The following is a 15,357-nucleotide window of genomic DNA, read 5'->3' on the forward strand; positions in this document are numbered from 1 at the left end:
TCGTGCTGAATATAGGTAATGTCCCATGAAGGCTTCCGATAGATCCCGAAAATTACTCATAGAGTTTTTTGGGAGGCGGTGGAACCATGATAGAGTTTGGTCGTGAAGGCTGGCTGGAAAGACCTTGCATAATAGAGCATCATTCCCTATATCGAGGGTCATGACCTGCTTATAATGCATGATGTGATCAAATGGATCACTTATTCCATCATATATTATGAATTTTAGCACCATGAACCCTCTCGGGGGCTCGTAGTCGATGATGTAAAAGCTGAAAGGCGTGGAGAGCATGTCATCCAACCGTCTACTAACATAGCCAAGCGGACCTCGCTCTATCAGAGGCCTTGCATGTGGTTGTGCTGGTGGATGGGGAAGCTAGCCTGGCATGTCCGCTGTAGCTGAGGGACCAGGGCAGACCTCCTGGGTTGTTGCTACACGCGGTCTTCCCTTCATGCCAGGTGTCTGGGGGCCCTAACCATGTGCGCATTGCGTTAGATAGTTGTGACCTCCTGTCACGTCTCTTTTTTGTTGAGATGCGGGTGGAGTCAGAGCTTTCATCTAGCAGTGTTGGGCAAGTTGGTGCGAACTTCTCTTCAAGCTGTACCTCCTAACTATCAAAGGGGAACTTAACATTTCTAGGAAAGGACACCTCTTTGTTTTGTTTGGAGTTCGATCGCTAGCTTTTAAGCTGTCGACTATGAGAGGGGCCTGATGAAGATACCTAGATACGTAACACATCATTCTCTTCTCGAAGTTTCCTTGTCTCACGGAGCATGGCCTACACTTGTCGTTCACTCTCTTGCTGGCATCTTTCCATGTTTTCATGCCAGTCGAAGTAGCCTTTGCTACCCATGGCTAATGATCGGCTCCTTAAGGATGTTGACATCCTTAAACCTTTCCACAGACAGTGCCAATGTTGATGTGGGATCAATTGGAGTCAAATCCTCCTTGAACTATGCCATAAAGAGCTTCTACCCAACTACAAGAAACTGAGTAAGCTCTTTCCTTGTACAAAGGATGTTCGGACAAGGTGTCTGGGTACGCCCCTTCGAAGCTTAAGTCAAACACAGGTGAGTTGGGACCCTTTTTAGAGGAGAGTGAATCAAACAGCTTAGAAGTGCCTACCTGGGTTATGCTTGGGAGGGCTTTTTATAGTGCTTAGGAGAGAGTCACTATGATGCTGAGTTAGCACTTTGACTTTTACTGCAATGATGGTTATCCTATAGGTGGTAGGACAATCATTACAGTTTAGGGCGACTAGCAAGTGCCGTCAGATGGTGTGTCATGATATATTTACCGATCGTTTCAACTCGCTGGAGGTATGGGGTAGTGTGTGATAATCTGTTGACATGGACATGAGGCTTGGGAAAGGTCCCATCGGCCATATCTATGTCAGAAAAGAATGATTACATGTAGTAAGGGAGAATTGAAAGCTATCTGGAAGACGTTGCCAGCTTGGGGAGTCCCGTGCCACTAGCTGCAAGCTTGTGTGGTCTGAATGGGAAGCTTCGGGTACTATGGTGACTATCCGGACAGTACTGAAGGGAGTGACACGTGGATCAACACATGGATTGACACATGGGGGAAGGCCCCCACAACCTTGTTTTCCTTATTTGCATGGGTGGGTATTTATACATTGAGTGAGCTTATCCATGTGGTTGGTGTTTCCAGTGGATTATAGGTTTTACAGAATGCTTTATTGAATTTTGGATACTGACCAATTTGCATCTTGAATTCCCCCATTTTATCGGGTTTTGTGCATGGTATGTCCTCGGTTAGTGTTACGTAAGATAGATGATGTATTTGAGGTGAACTAAATTGTTGTACCTCCAATCGAGTGAACTGAATTGTTATACCTCCAATATTTAAGAAGGAAAATTTTGATTTCTTATTATTCTTATATTAATAAATATTGGGATATATGGACTACATGAGATAAAGTCAAAAGAATGTCTATCCATTAAAAAATATGTTGTTAAGTGTGACCCTTTATCAAGATAATTTAAAATTAGGTTAATTTCATTCACCTCCTCGAGGTTTTTTATTAAATACACTTACCTTCTCTTCGTTTGAAATTTTATAAAATACCCTCCTTATTATTTTTCACTCATCTCCCTTCTTACTTAAAAATAAAGAAGGTACTTGATCCAATTTCAAATCAATAGGAACTAGGTGTATTTAGCCAAAATTTCATGAGAGGTGAATAAAATTAATCCTTTAAAATTTAAATAATATCCCACTAACAATCTGTTTTCCCTCATATTATGACACATATGGTGATTGGAGGGGATATGTGTCCATCTAACTCTTATTAAATTTATGGAGGAAAAAGAGATAAGGGTCTCCAATCTTCAACTTCAAGAGAGTTAGTAAATTTTTCTTATTACACGTAATATGTTTAAGGTCATGATTAATTCTGATAAGGTCTTAGAAGAATGAGGTTAGTGATTGTTATGCTTGGAGGTATGTCGTGTCATTGTTTGTTGTTCCTCAAAATGGTTATCATTTAAAATGTAAGACATATTCAACATATTCATATGATCAAGAAAGACAAACCTCCTTTGCAGCAGCACCTCCTCCTAGGCCACCTAAACCACTACAGCAAAAGAACGTAATGACATGGTTTGAAACAATAAAGAAAAGGAGAGATGGTAGCAAATGTTGTGACGGAAACATTCAAAGAAACACAGCTCGAACCTGCTTAACCTTCAACAAAACTATTTAAGATAATCATATTGGACTTGGAGGTCACATTTGTAGTCATTAATTAGTAGATACCCCCCAAGTCACTGTGTAATCGATGACAGCATCTCAGAATCCCATTATTTTATTGCTTCTTTCTTTGATGCATTTGGGCATAAAGGGCCCACAAGAGATAATACCTCTAGGAGCAGCTGCACCCTCACTGCATATTCCTTGACTCATCTTGGTTTTTCATATACATATTTTCTCACCAGTACTGATTTTAATGTCTCCTCATTTTCTAAAAGCACCCTTGGTTTAGGAATAAATTATAATTTCCTTCCACTAGTAGTTCATTTATATTATGAGCTAGACTTGGGGTGGGGTTTAGTGCAAAAAGAATTGAGTTGAACCATTTTAGAGGTTAAGAATTAAGTCAATTGATGGTTCTCGCGAAGGGACGTAGATGCAGTACCCAACTGAGGTATCATTATTGGGAAGAATTGAGAATCCCATCTTATGTCACTCTGAGGGAAAGTGAGGACTCACGCAGCTCTTTGGGTCCCATCTTATGTCATCTGAACTCCCACTTTCCAATGATCCTTATAAATTACTAGGCTTGGCCCACGCACGTGAACGGCTACCTAATATTATTGATTTTAATTATTTTATGAAAGTTATAAAAAAAAAAATAATTTTTATCTATTGTGCTAGAATATAAATATATTTTTTATAGTTGTTATATTTATGGAATGATTATATTAATAATTAAAATCATATTTATTTTGTCATAGACAAGATAAAATATCATGTAAATTACATTAATTGGATGTATAAAAAGAACCTATCAAATATTTTATAAATCTCAATTTCATTAATTACTTTTAAAAGGAACAATATTTAAAATTATAATTTAATAATATATAATTTATATTCAATTAAAATAAAGTCTTATAATAATTTAATAAATTTATTATTATTTTTATATTTATTCTTATTAATTCAAATATAATTTTTTTATATTGAGTTAGAATTCTCATATGAATATGATTATTATTCTAGGTTTTTAAAAGTTTAGAAAATATTATGTCTAAGAAATCCTATTTAAGATTAATATATATATATATATATATATATATATATATATTTGAAATCTTGAGGAGAAAATCTTGTGAAACAGATCTTATTTAATTAGGTCATGCAAATAAATAAATAATAATTTTTGTTTATTTAGTACATAATAAAAATTTAATTAGATATAATTATATTAGTTATGACTGATTTTTTTTAAAAAAATAATTAATTAATTTTATTTGATATATAGATTTTTTTTTTTAAATTTCATCGTTTTTAAAAGGCGTTTATACTAAAATCACTTCTTATCAAATCCACTATTAGTTATATGAGATTATTTTTAAAATTTTTATCAAAATATATTTAAAAATTGTTCAAGAATTCAATGGGCATTATTATGGCGATAATTATTCATTTGAGGATAATTAATTATTTTATTTGAAGCTAATGCATTTTATAAAAAGATAAAGAGAATTTTAACTTTCTCCAGGATTTTACCAAAATTAAATCACAAAAAACAAATAAATAATAAGTATATCTTATTTTGTGGCCTGATTTTAGGAAATTTAGTAAGCATCTTACATGTCAGATTTTATACACGTTACAGTGAACCTCAGCACCTTCCTTTTGAAGATTAATCCAATTCTAGATTAAGCAGTGTTGGTTGTATGATTCATGCTACTCTAAATATAATTTGTCATTATATACACTAGGAGGGTTGGATATAATCTTAAAGACAGACATCACCCTTTTTAATTAATTTCATCCACTACTCATTTATGGTACTGAAAAATCATTTTTGTCCCATATTTATCATATATAGTAGCTTCAATAATTTTTCTTACCTCTCATATATCATATAAAATCATCCCAAACTAATTTTTTTGCTGTAAAATAATAAATCCAAAAAAAATAATTTTAATTTAGTAAATTTATCAAGGATATAAAAGTCTTTTCTCTTTTAAAAGTTTTAGGTATAAATTATTATTATTATTTTTTTAAAAAAAAACCCTTTTACAAGATTAAAAAGATTAGAGAACGGAGGACAAAAGGTTTAAAGTTGAAAATTAGTTTTTTCAAGTACGTGATGTCCCACTTATATGTGATATGGAAGAAAGTTCTTGATAGTATATAAATATGAACTTTTTTTAATCATGTAGTTGCATTTTAAAATCGTGAAAGTCCTACGGGTTCAAAATAAATAATATTTATATGATTAAGAAAGAATCTTTAGAAAAGATTTTTCTTTCATGTACTAATTTATTTGTTGCTTTCTTATGAAAATCAACATTTCCATGCATACTCAAGAAAATGCAAATAACAAGGGAAATGTGTGTATGAAAAAAAAAAAAGGAAAAAAAAAAGTATTTTTTTAACTTTAAATTTAATATATTTAATTTGAAAATAATTAAGATTTTATATATGTTGGTCCTAAAATTTATAATACTTTTTAGGGGAATCTATTTATTTATTTTGAAAAAGAGTATATCAAAACACACTCTCTCCAATAATATATTTTGTCAACTTTGGTAAGGACCCAAGAGTAGTAATGGCCAGGCAATATGCAGTAGCCTGTTTCTGCAGGAGACACCAGGAAAGTCCAGCGTGAATGCTGTCACCAACTCCACCACCTTCCTCTTGAATTCCACATTTTGTGGCTGCTTCTCCATGCAATTTCTTCTTTCCTTCCCTTTTTTTTTTTTTTTTTTTCATTTTTCTTTTCTTTTTTAAAAAAAACTTTCAATTTTCATTTTTTTTATTATAAAAATAAACATTGTTTCATCTGGGACCCGCAGGCCACTTTATTTGACTTGTGGCTTGCAAGAAAATCAAGGGTGTGTTTGTTAACATTTTTTGATAATAATGAACAAGATTTTGTTTAAAAACTCAATTCCAAAAGAATGACCTTACCCTTCGTGTTTTAACAGTTTAATCTAGTAAGTTAAAATATATACATTAATTCTTTTCTAAACTATCACCTTCTTTCAAGAATATATAAATTTTTCCAAAATTATTTTTCATAGTTTTTTGAAAGCAACCTCCAAACAGACCCTAAACCTCATTGTTTTTTTTCTTTATTTATTTTTTTATTTAGAAACTGCTGACCAATCCATGTGCCATCTGTTTAGTGTCTTATGTATTAAATTAAAACTTGATCACCAGTTGGGCAATGGACTTGAATAGTGAGCCTCTGAAAGTTCCATGAAACTGGATGCATCTTCTGGAAACCAATTGGTTTTTCTTCTTTTTTAGAGAATATAAAACCATATCTTTGAGTATTCATGTCTGTGGATTTGTTTTGTGGTTGGGGCTGTGGGGTATAGATATGGGTTTGAAACAGATGTAGAGAGCGGTGGTTTGACCCACTGACCAGCTTTTAAATAGCCCTTTTTCTTGTGTTCATTCTTCAATTGTAGATCAGCTATAGAAAGGTGAGAGATCAGAGAAGACATCATCATGAGGGAGCAGTTCTCAGATGAGTGTGGTGGAAGTCCATTCATGAGCCCATTAGGGACGACTCCAGAGAGAAGACCCTCTTCTCTATCTGAGCCTGCCAGTCGTATCCAAAGTCCCTCTTCTTCAGATGACTCTTCCAACTTCATCAAAACAAGTAATAAGCGCTTCTCTCTCTCTCTCTCTCTCTCTCTCTCTCCATGGATGCTGATCATGAAGTATTACTACTCTTTTGAATGCAGAAAATAGAAATTCGGTAGTGGGTCGCATGAACAAGTTGGGGAAGAAGACACACAGTTTTGCTTTCAGGGTTCGGGAACATGGTACGCATGCAATAATTAATTTGTGTGTTAATAGTGAACATAAAGGAGAAGCGATGGATGTATGTTAATTTGTGTGTACTTGCAGTGAGACTGGGGCCAAAGCTATCAGAAACAGTGAAGGGGAAGCTGAGTTTGGGGGCAAGAATCATACAAGAAGGTGGGAGGGAGAAGATATTCAAGCATATATTCAGTGTGAACGAAGGAGAGGAGCTGTTGAAGGCTTCACAGTGCTACTTGTCAACAACTGCTGGTCCAATTGCTGGTCTCCTCTTTATCTCCACTGAAAAGGTTGCTTTTTGCAGTGAAAGATCCATCTCTTTAACTTCTCCATCTGGGGAAATTGTTAGATCACCCTACAAGGTATTTTCCTATTTTCTCCTCTCCACTGATCAATTTTGGCAATAATGAAAGATCTATCACTTTGCCAGGAAAATTCATGAATGAGTTCTAACACCAAATTTAAAATCTGGGTTCCATATACAAACTTACAAAGAAATGGGAATTTTTTTCATCAAGTGGATCTTTTTTATCATATCATAGAAAAACGCTTTTTATGATAAATATGTACCTTAATTTGCTGGGAGCAGGTTAATTAATGGGAGATCTGATATGTCATACCATGAATCCAGTTAAGCAGAATTTGGTTGAGTCCTATCTAGTGTGAATCCCTTTGTTTTGTTGACTTGACTTGTTGGTGCGTCGCCTACCACAGGTAGCCAACTTGGCAACAGCAGCCTTATCCCTATATTTTATCGTTTACAGATCTACTAATGCAGTCCAGGAAAATTGCATCCTTGATTTCTCCTTTGGTTGCCATATGAGCCTCTTGTATTTTTATTTAAAAAAATTATATTTAATGCCTAAAAATGGAAATTATTATTATTATTTTTGTTGAATTTGGAATAAATATATCACAGAAGCTCTCTCTTGCTCATGATGCATACTTTTTTTTCTTTTTTTTTTCTTTTAATGTTAGCACCATTTCTATCTTAGCTTCCTGCATTTTAATTAAATCATTGTTTGTTGACCTTCAATTGTAGGTTTTGATACCAGTGAGAAAGATAAAAAGAGCAAACCAAAGTGAAAATGTGAACAAGCCAGCACAGAAGTACATAGAAATAGTTACTACGGATGGTTTTGAGTTTTGGTTTATGGGATTTTTGAGGTATGAGAAAGCTTTCAAGAATCTTGAGAAGGCCATTTCTATGTACAACTAAGTTTGTAAATTTTCTTATTCAATAGAGAAGATAGATAAGTTTGTTAGGTAATTATGTTTTTTTTTTTTTTCTCCTTTTCTCTTTTTCTTTGTGAGTTTGGGGAATCAAAAACTTCTTCCATGTTTCACTTTTTTGTACAAAATTATATAGCAGAGAATATTTGGTGTTCATTTTGCGACTTTTTTCTTGGATCAGACATCGAGGATAGATTAAACCTTTTATAACATTTAATGTCATACCTGTAAGTTTGTTTGGGTGATCAATCATCAAACTTAAGAGTAACATTATTGTATCCCAATACTTTTTATATAGGGCAACAAGTATCCTTGATTAGAAGTAATTTTGGTAAAAATGTTTTTAATTTGTAATACATTTATCAATAATTTTTTTTATTTTTCTAAATAAAAGATGTTTTCAGAAAGTTTTCAAAGTGTTTGGATATAAACAAAAACACATGATTTTATAATGTTTTTAGTGATAATAAAAATCAGTTCAAATTAATGATTTTTGAATCTTTTTCTAAAATTAATTTTTAAAACCTTGTCAAAAACAAAATATTTATAAAAAAAATCAAGTTTAATTATTAGAAAATGTTTTTAATTCTCTTATAATAATTTATATATAAATTCTTACTCGATATATATTAAGGTAATTGAGATCAAAACCCTAATATAGCAGTAGTTTGAAGCAAAAAAGGTTGTTATTGAAATAAAAATCAATACTTCCCTTTGTATATTAAAAAGGGTAGGATATCCCAAATAAATGTAGCAGTTGTAGCCATGAACTTTGGTGGATGATGGTAGAAATTGAGGCCCACAGACAACTCTGCAAATGCCAAAAAACAGGTATATCATATTATCTCTTAACCCATCTTAGCTATAGTTTCTAAACATTTTTTTTTTAGGTTTATGGTTAAATACTAATTTATTCTTTATGAAAATGATAGAAGTGCTAAAAACCCTTTTACGAGAATCATTGTTAGATACATAGGGGATATTTTGTAAAACTTAATACTTATTACTTGATAATTTAAGTTGACTTTAAGTTAAATTATATTTAAGTTATTGAATTAAAACTTGTTACTTAATTCTTATTTTAAGTATTAAGATTGTTTAATAAAATTAACTTAAAATTTATTCTAAATAATCAATTATTGACATATTTACTCTTATAAATTATAACTAAGGTAAAAAAGCGTCAAATAATAATATAAGTCGTAAAATAGCAAAAGAAATTATAGAGGTAAGGGAAATGATAAAAAAAAAGAAGATAAAATAAATGTGGACTTAAAAAATAAGTTAATTATTTTTACTTATTACTTAAAATTGGTTTTGACTTTAAATTATCTTATTAAATTATTTTACCTATCATTCTCAATTTACTTAATCATTTAAATTAAATTATTAAATTACTTTAACTTATTAACTTGATTCACCGATCACTTGTTCTCTTATTTATTGCAATCCCAAGGAAGCAGACACACTATTCCTTAGAGTTTTCAGCAGAGAATTCATGTAGAATATGTTGTTTGGCAGAAAAGAAAAACAACAAAAACGGCATTAATGTTTGTTATTAGCAAATCCTCAAGCCTTCTTGAACATAACCCTGAATGGCGCATCAGTTGTTAAAGCCAAACGCCTGTATCCCTTCTGGATATAAACGCCCACGTCTCTGCAAATCACCTTGCAGAAGTTGCACACTGTTGGACAGAAGACCAGCTTGTAATCATCTCCATATTTCTCAATCTTGAACCAGTTGCTCAAAGTTCCACGCCCCGGGTTCCCTTCAACCCCCCCTGTTGTGATAAACCGTTGTCCCGTTGATTCATCATACTCAAGCTTCCACACAGTGGATTGTGCACAGATTGTGGCAGCAGAGAACTTGATGTTATGATCAGTGGACACTCGGATCACATCTTGCTTGGGGTTCACTGGAGTAAACGTCAATGGGAGACCATGTGATACCTCCAGCTTGTCTTGGACCACATCCAGCGGGCAGGTCTTGTTCCTGACGCTCGCCACGGTGAGGCCGCCGCCTCTCCCACGGATGACCGGCAGGATGTAGTAATCAACCCCAGATCGGAGCTGCTTTCCCTCAATGTCAAGCACTGGATCAGGTGCAGCTTCGGCAGCCCCAGGGAGAGGGTTGAAAGCAAGGGCAATGAGAAACAAGGAGAATAGTAGCAGGGATGAAGTCTTCATTGTAGTTTGTAGGCAGTTATGATATTGAGAAGTGAATGGAGGAGCAATTTGTATTTGTAGAGCTCTCCGATGGGTTGAATAAAGCTTTCTGACTTTGTGTATGTGGTCTTGGGTCAATGGTCGATCTGAACCCAATTTCAGTCAAGAACCATTCAATAACAATTCAATTTAACCCAACCCAACCTAACCCACCATCTATTTCAAGATAACCTAAATTTAATTCTATGTCCTTTTTCCAAATTTAAATTAGACTCAAATTAATTAAGGCAGACCGACAATGCTTTTCCCAAGATTGACGAGCACAATAATTAAGTTCAAACGCAATGTCAAAATCCCTTATCCTTACTGCGTGTATTTCAGTCAAGATTGGCGACTTTAAATGGGTGGGTCCTACTTGGTAGGCTAGCGTATATTTTAATGCAAAGTGGACACCACCAATGCAGCATATATGTGAATGCAAAGTGGACACCACCAAGGCCCAAAAAACAAATATAATCGACTCCAACTAGCTTTATCATAAATTGGGGTTGATGAACAAAATCCTGAATTAATCCATGTGTCGGAACTTTGCAGTTTGAGATTGATGGATGAAGGGGATGAAACCTAATTCCATCTCAGCAAACTTGGGGAAAACCCACACTTGAAAACAAGCTGTATAAAGCATAAAGAGGCTACTGGTGCAACTATGAGGATAATGAGAAATTATGGTTCAAAAGCTTATAATTAAATTTGCTAACCCTACAAAAATGGAAAAAGGTCCCATAAAAGTAAGAAATTTCATTAAAAAAAAATCGTAAAGAAATCCCATTAATTCTTAATTGGAACCAAAATAATGACATATGCCCTCTATTAAATACCCCTAGGCCCACTTTTGTACTGACAACATATTTATAGAGATTTATTTAAAGAATGGTCCTTTCTGACCCTTTGTTCTCATCCCTATCCTCTTTAATCTATTTGAAGAATTTTAGATTCTTCATTGGCACCTTATGTGGAAAAGTAAAATTTTTTTCCCGTTAAACTATAATAAAAATTCATTTTGGAGGACCGAGAATGAAGTTTGAATCTACTCGAAGGGAATTGGATGCTGCACGTATTGTTATCCAATATTGATTTTCTACATTAAAATCCTTATGATGGACAACAACAAGGAGACAATGAGTAGGAGCCATGACTTACCAACAAACTTGTGGTGGAAGTTTGGATTGACATGGAGACTTCACCTCAACCAGTCTAACAAGATTAGCAACTTGGACAAATCAAGATTTTGAATTGATAGACTCTAAAGCTACCACAATCCTCTAAGGACATGGAGGAAACTAAGCACTAACTCAAGTTCTTGCCTTTACCTAAATGAGAGAGCTTAAGTGATAAAATGGAAGTGTAGATGGTGATTGTTGATGCTAAGCCAACTGGAGTAAGGTCCATCTAGCTTTGATAAAGTCAGACGGACTTGCTCCCTATTTCGTGTTTCTTGAAGGATCCGTCTAGCAACACTAGAGTCAGACGGACTTCTTTCTTGCATAAAAGGATGTTCGGACGGGTGGTCCGGGAATGCCCCTTTGAAGCTTAAGTCAAGCAAGAGTAGTTCTGGCTAATTTTTAGGGAGAGTGAGCTTTCTCACGCACATGTCCCTTGTTCGTGCTTTTTGGAGGGTTTATATAAAGTCGATGACACAACCATTGTAGTGCTGACCAAACAATTTGCCCTTCTTCTGTAATGATGATTGTCCTACAGGCGGCTGGGCTATCATCATAGCTAAGGGCGGTTGGCAGGTGCCATCTACTGATGTGCCAAGATCTCGGACCATGCAACTGTCTGTCCTCTCAGCTTGTTGACGTCTGGGATTATATGCAGCAATTAATTAACATGAATTTGTGGGCTAAAGAGAGTCCTGTCAGCCACTCAAATGTCAGACGTGAATGATCACATATGCCAGAGATCTTTAAGACTTGATTGGATAGTCCTTCCCGCTTGGGAGTCCGAACCCCCAATGTCGTCTGGCCTTGTGGGGGAAAGAAACCCCTTCATTCCTGGTGCCAAACAGAACTTGTCTTAGTCCGAATAAAACGATCCAGAAGGGTTGTATATTTGTGCTAAACGGTTAAGGTGTCTAAGCTGGAAGGAGACACGTGAAGGGGAACCTCCCACAATACTCTCTTAGCCCGTGTACCTGTATCCGATCGAGTAGCCGACGGATAAAGGAGGAACGAGTTATACATCTTTTTTCACGTCTTTTAAGTGCTTTGGAACAAGTGTTACTTGAAGCAGCAATGATGGGTTGCGTCTATCGAGGCCAACTATTAGATGGTGCGCCGCTTTGGGATACATTTCCAAGCGACTTGTTTTTTAGGATTCCTAGGATTTTGGGTCTCTATAAATAGGGGGCTCCCACACCCTTTGGGCCACTTTTTGGCTTTTCCCGCTCTAGAGTTTCTTTCTTTCGTACTTCTGCCACTTCGCCGCTGCTGCGCTTGTCGCCGGTCATTCTTCATTGTTCTCGTTGCCATTCTTAGGCCTGCTTTTAACGGACTTCTTCTCGTTAGAGAGCATCCACTTCTGACTTGGGTAAGTTTCCCGCCATCCACCATTTTTTCTCTTTACTTTTCATTTGTGGGACCATGCCAACAGTTGATGAGTTTAGCCAAAAAATGGACGTCATGATGTCCAGATTCTAGGGTTTTCTAACATTTTTGCTTTGGAGAAGACGATTGTAACGACCGTCATTATTAGGATTTTTTTTTAGATTTTTCCATTTCTGTCTCTTCATTGTCAGTACACTAAATGGTAGATTCAGGCGTTTTGTTTTGCAACTGTCGCGTTGGCACGATGGGGAAGATCTTTCTTGGGGTTGAGGCTTGCTTTGCAAATTTTGTTAGGCGGTTCGTTTAGATTTGGACTTTCAATCCATTTAGGTTCCTTGTTGTATAATTGAGGTAGTGCCTAACGGTGGATGGGTCGGGTGACTGACTCTAATAATTTGCGTTGTCCTGCACAGGTTTCCACACGGGCCAGGGCTATTGAGCATGTCTGCAAGAGAAAGTGTTGCTTTCACTAGAGGAGGTGGTAGGGTCCAGAAAGGTAGCCAGAGAAATACTAGAGTCGGGCGCCTTATATCAGAGTGCCCAATTGATCTCCTATCTGAACAAGAGTTCCGGGCACGCTTCCATATCCCAGATTGAATTTCTATTCATCTAGTAAATGACGAGGCTTTATCCTCCAAAAAACAACCCCATAACGCAATGTACTTCAGCAATGAACAATTTTCTACAGGGCTCCATCTACCCCTTCTGTCTATCTTCAAGCAGTTTCTTCACTTTACCCAGATCTCTCCGACCTTTCTCCATTCAAACATTGTCCAGGTGCTGATGGGATGCAGTGTTTTGGACATGCTCTTCTAACTAGACCTTTCTTTATTGGAAGTCTTGTTCATGTATACGGTGAAGATGAGTCAGAAGGAAAGGTTCAGCTTGTCCGCTCACATCCCTTTCCTCTAACTGGTGACTAGACTTCCAAACTCGAACAAAGGCGGGGCAAAGGGGCACGTTCTTGTCTCCGGTCCCTGGAGGGGTTCGTTTGATGGGCCAGATGAAGTCTTTAATTTGCAGCACTCGCTGGAGATTTCGAGTAGGATATGCCTTTGTAACTTATGTTTGTTCTTCGCAATTATTTCTTCTTTGTTGAGAAATTACTACTAATCTTTCCGTTAATGCAGACAATGATAGGCAAGGTCGTCTTGTAGAGTGGGTGGATAAAGCTTCCTTCACCCGGCTCAACAAGTTATTCGAGATAAGCGCGTCTAAACGGAATCATCAGGTTCATTTGTCAGACAAGAATCTATTGGTGTTGACCAAAGACCCTAAGTCGTTCATTATCCCTGTTTTCCCTCGCGTGGCTTTCTTGTCTCTGGTGCCCGACGAGCATTTCGTGCTGAAGGACTTGCCTTTTTACGTAGTTGCCCGCTTGGTGGATTCAGAGGCACGCCATGCCCATTTAGAGCAATGGGAGAAAAAGTGTCAGGAAGGGACACTGAGGCAAGCTCCGATTATAAACCATCTGATCTCCAGCTCCACTGTCCGACCTCCTGCTAAAAAGAAGAAAGGACCTGTTGTTCAGCCCATTCAAAGGGCAAGGACTCCGCCACCCGCATCTCCGTCTTCTTCATTAGCTTCATCCTCCTCTCCTTCTTCATCTCTTCAGCGGCCAACACGAAACTGAAGACAAGGATTGAGCGAGTGGTGCCTCCCATTGTTAGTGAAGAGGAAGAAGAGGAAGACATGACTACAAATTTGAGGGCTAGATTTAAGGAGAGGCAACACAAGCACTTGTCTGAATCCATCGTGGTTAACCCTGCTCCATCAAAGAGAGCTTATCCAGAGTTTGTTTGCCTGAAACCTGTCTTGGCTCTTGTACCAGTGCCAACGCCTTCGACTATTGCTATAAGCATCATTCCTAAATTAGGCGAGAGGCTTTTTTAAGCTAAAGGCACTGCTTACCATGAGCCAAGGAGGCTCTCCACATTTGGACCATCTCAGCGACGAGTCGATTGAATGTGTGGCTTCCTTTTCGTCCCGTCCAAAGTCATCTTACATTCCCAGTCAGGAAGAGATAGCTGAGTTGATGAGGCAGATTCCTCCCTTCACTAAGAGAGAAACTCTCATTCAAAATATGGGAGTGCTCTTTTTGACCACCCAGCGGATCCCGATCGAGATAGAGAGCAATCCTAATCAATCCTTCATGGCACGACTCCCGTTTGGTACTCTAGACACCATCATCTCTCGTATCATGTGTATGTAGGATTACACGACTTTCGAGATGGCAAAAGTGGTAAGTTACTTCCATTTTTTGTTCATTCTGCCTTAGTATTTGGTTTCTTAATAATTTTCCTAGTGCCCTCTCAAGTGATAGTCGAGGTCTGGAACCTTATGTGGCAGTGAGCTCAACTCTTCTACCGGTTGGAAGCTGTCGAGACCATGAAGACATACATTTCCCATAACATGGATGACAACGAGGAACTCTGTGCCAGGTTGGAGATAGTAAAGGGTGAGGCCACTGTTGCCCGGAAGCTTGCTGGGGAAGGGGTCGGGCTAATGAGGAAGGTAGAGAAAGAGAAGGAGGTAGCTGAAGCTGAGGCTCACTGATTGGCTGAGGAGAGGGAGGTGATGGAGGCTAGAAAGAAGAAAGTTAAAGAGGAGGCTAGATGGTTGAGGCAGGAGTTATAGAAGCTCTAGGCGGGGTTCTCCATTCAAAAGAAAGATTTGGAGGTGGAGTACCAGAAACAAGTGGACAACATGTTCTTTTATGACAATCAATGTTGTATGAAGAACCAAGGCATTACCTAAGACACTCCTAGCTTTTCTTCGGACGATGAAGATGAAGCAGTAGGCGACTGATGGCTTGATTTTT

At 36.8% G+C, this 15,357-nt stretch overlaps 2 protein-coding genes across 2 annotated transcripts; one reads left to right on the forward strand and one right to left on the reverse strand.

The window, feature by feature from the left end:
* Positions 1-5,903: 5,903 nt before the first annotated feature.
* LOC100264685 (GEM-like protein 4) lies at positions 5,904-7,920 on the forward strand. The gene is made up of 4 exons (XM_002265967.4): positions 5,904-6,367; positions 6,453-6,533; positions 6,619-6,893; positions 7,574-7,920. Exons 1-4 carry the CDS (start codon positions 6,214-6,216, stop codon positions 7,748-7,750), a joined length of 687 nt encoding a protein of 228 aa, XP_002266003.1. The 5' UTR covers positions 5,904-6,213; the 3' UTR covers positions 7,751-7,920.
* Positions 7,921-9,176: 1,256 nt separating this feature from the next.
* LOC100242398 (kunitz trypsin inhibitor 5) lies at positions 9,177-10,134 on the reverse strand. The gene has a single exon (XM_002265929.5). It carries the CDS (start codon positions 9,949-9,951, stop codon positions 9,334-9,336), a length of 618 nt encoding a protein of 205 aa, XP_002265965.1. The 5' UTR covers positions 9,952-10,134; the 3' UTR covers positions 9,177-9,333.
* Between the last annotated feature and the right edge of the window lie 5,223 nt (positions 10,135-15,357).

Source organism: Vitis vinifera, chromosome 17, assembly GCF_030704535.1.
Source record: "Vitis vinifera cultivar Pinot Noir 40024 chromosome 17, ASM3070453v1".
Taxonomy (NCBI): domain Eukaryota; kingdom Viridiplantae; phylum Streptophyta; class Magnoliopsida; order Vitales; family Vitaceae; genus Vitis; species Vitis vinifera.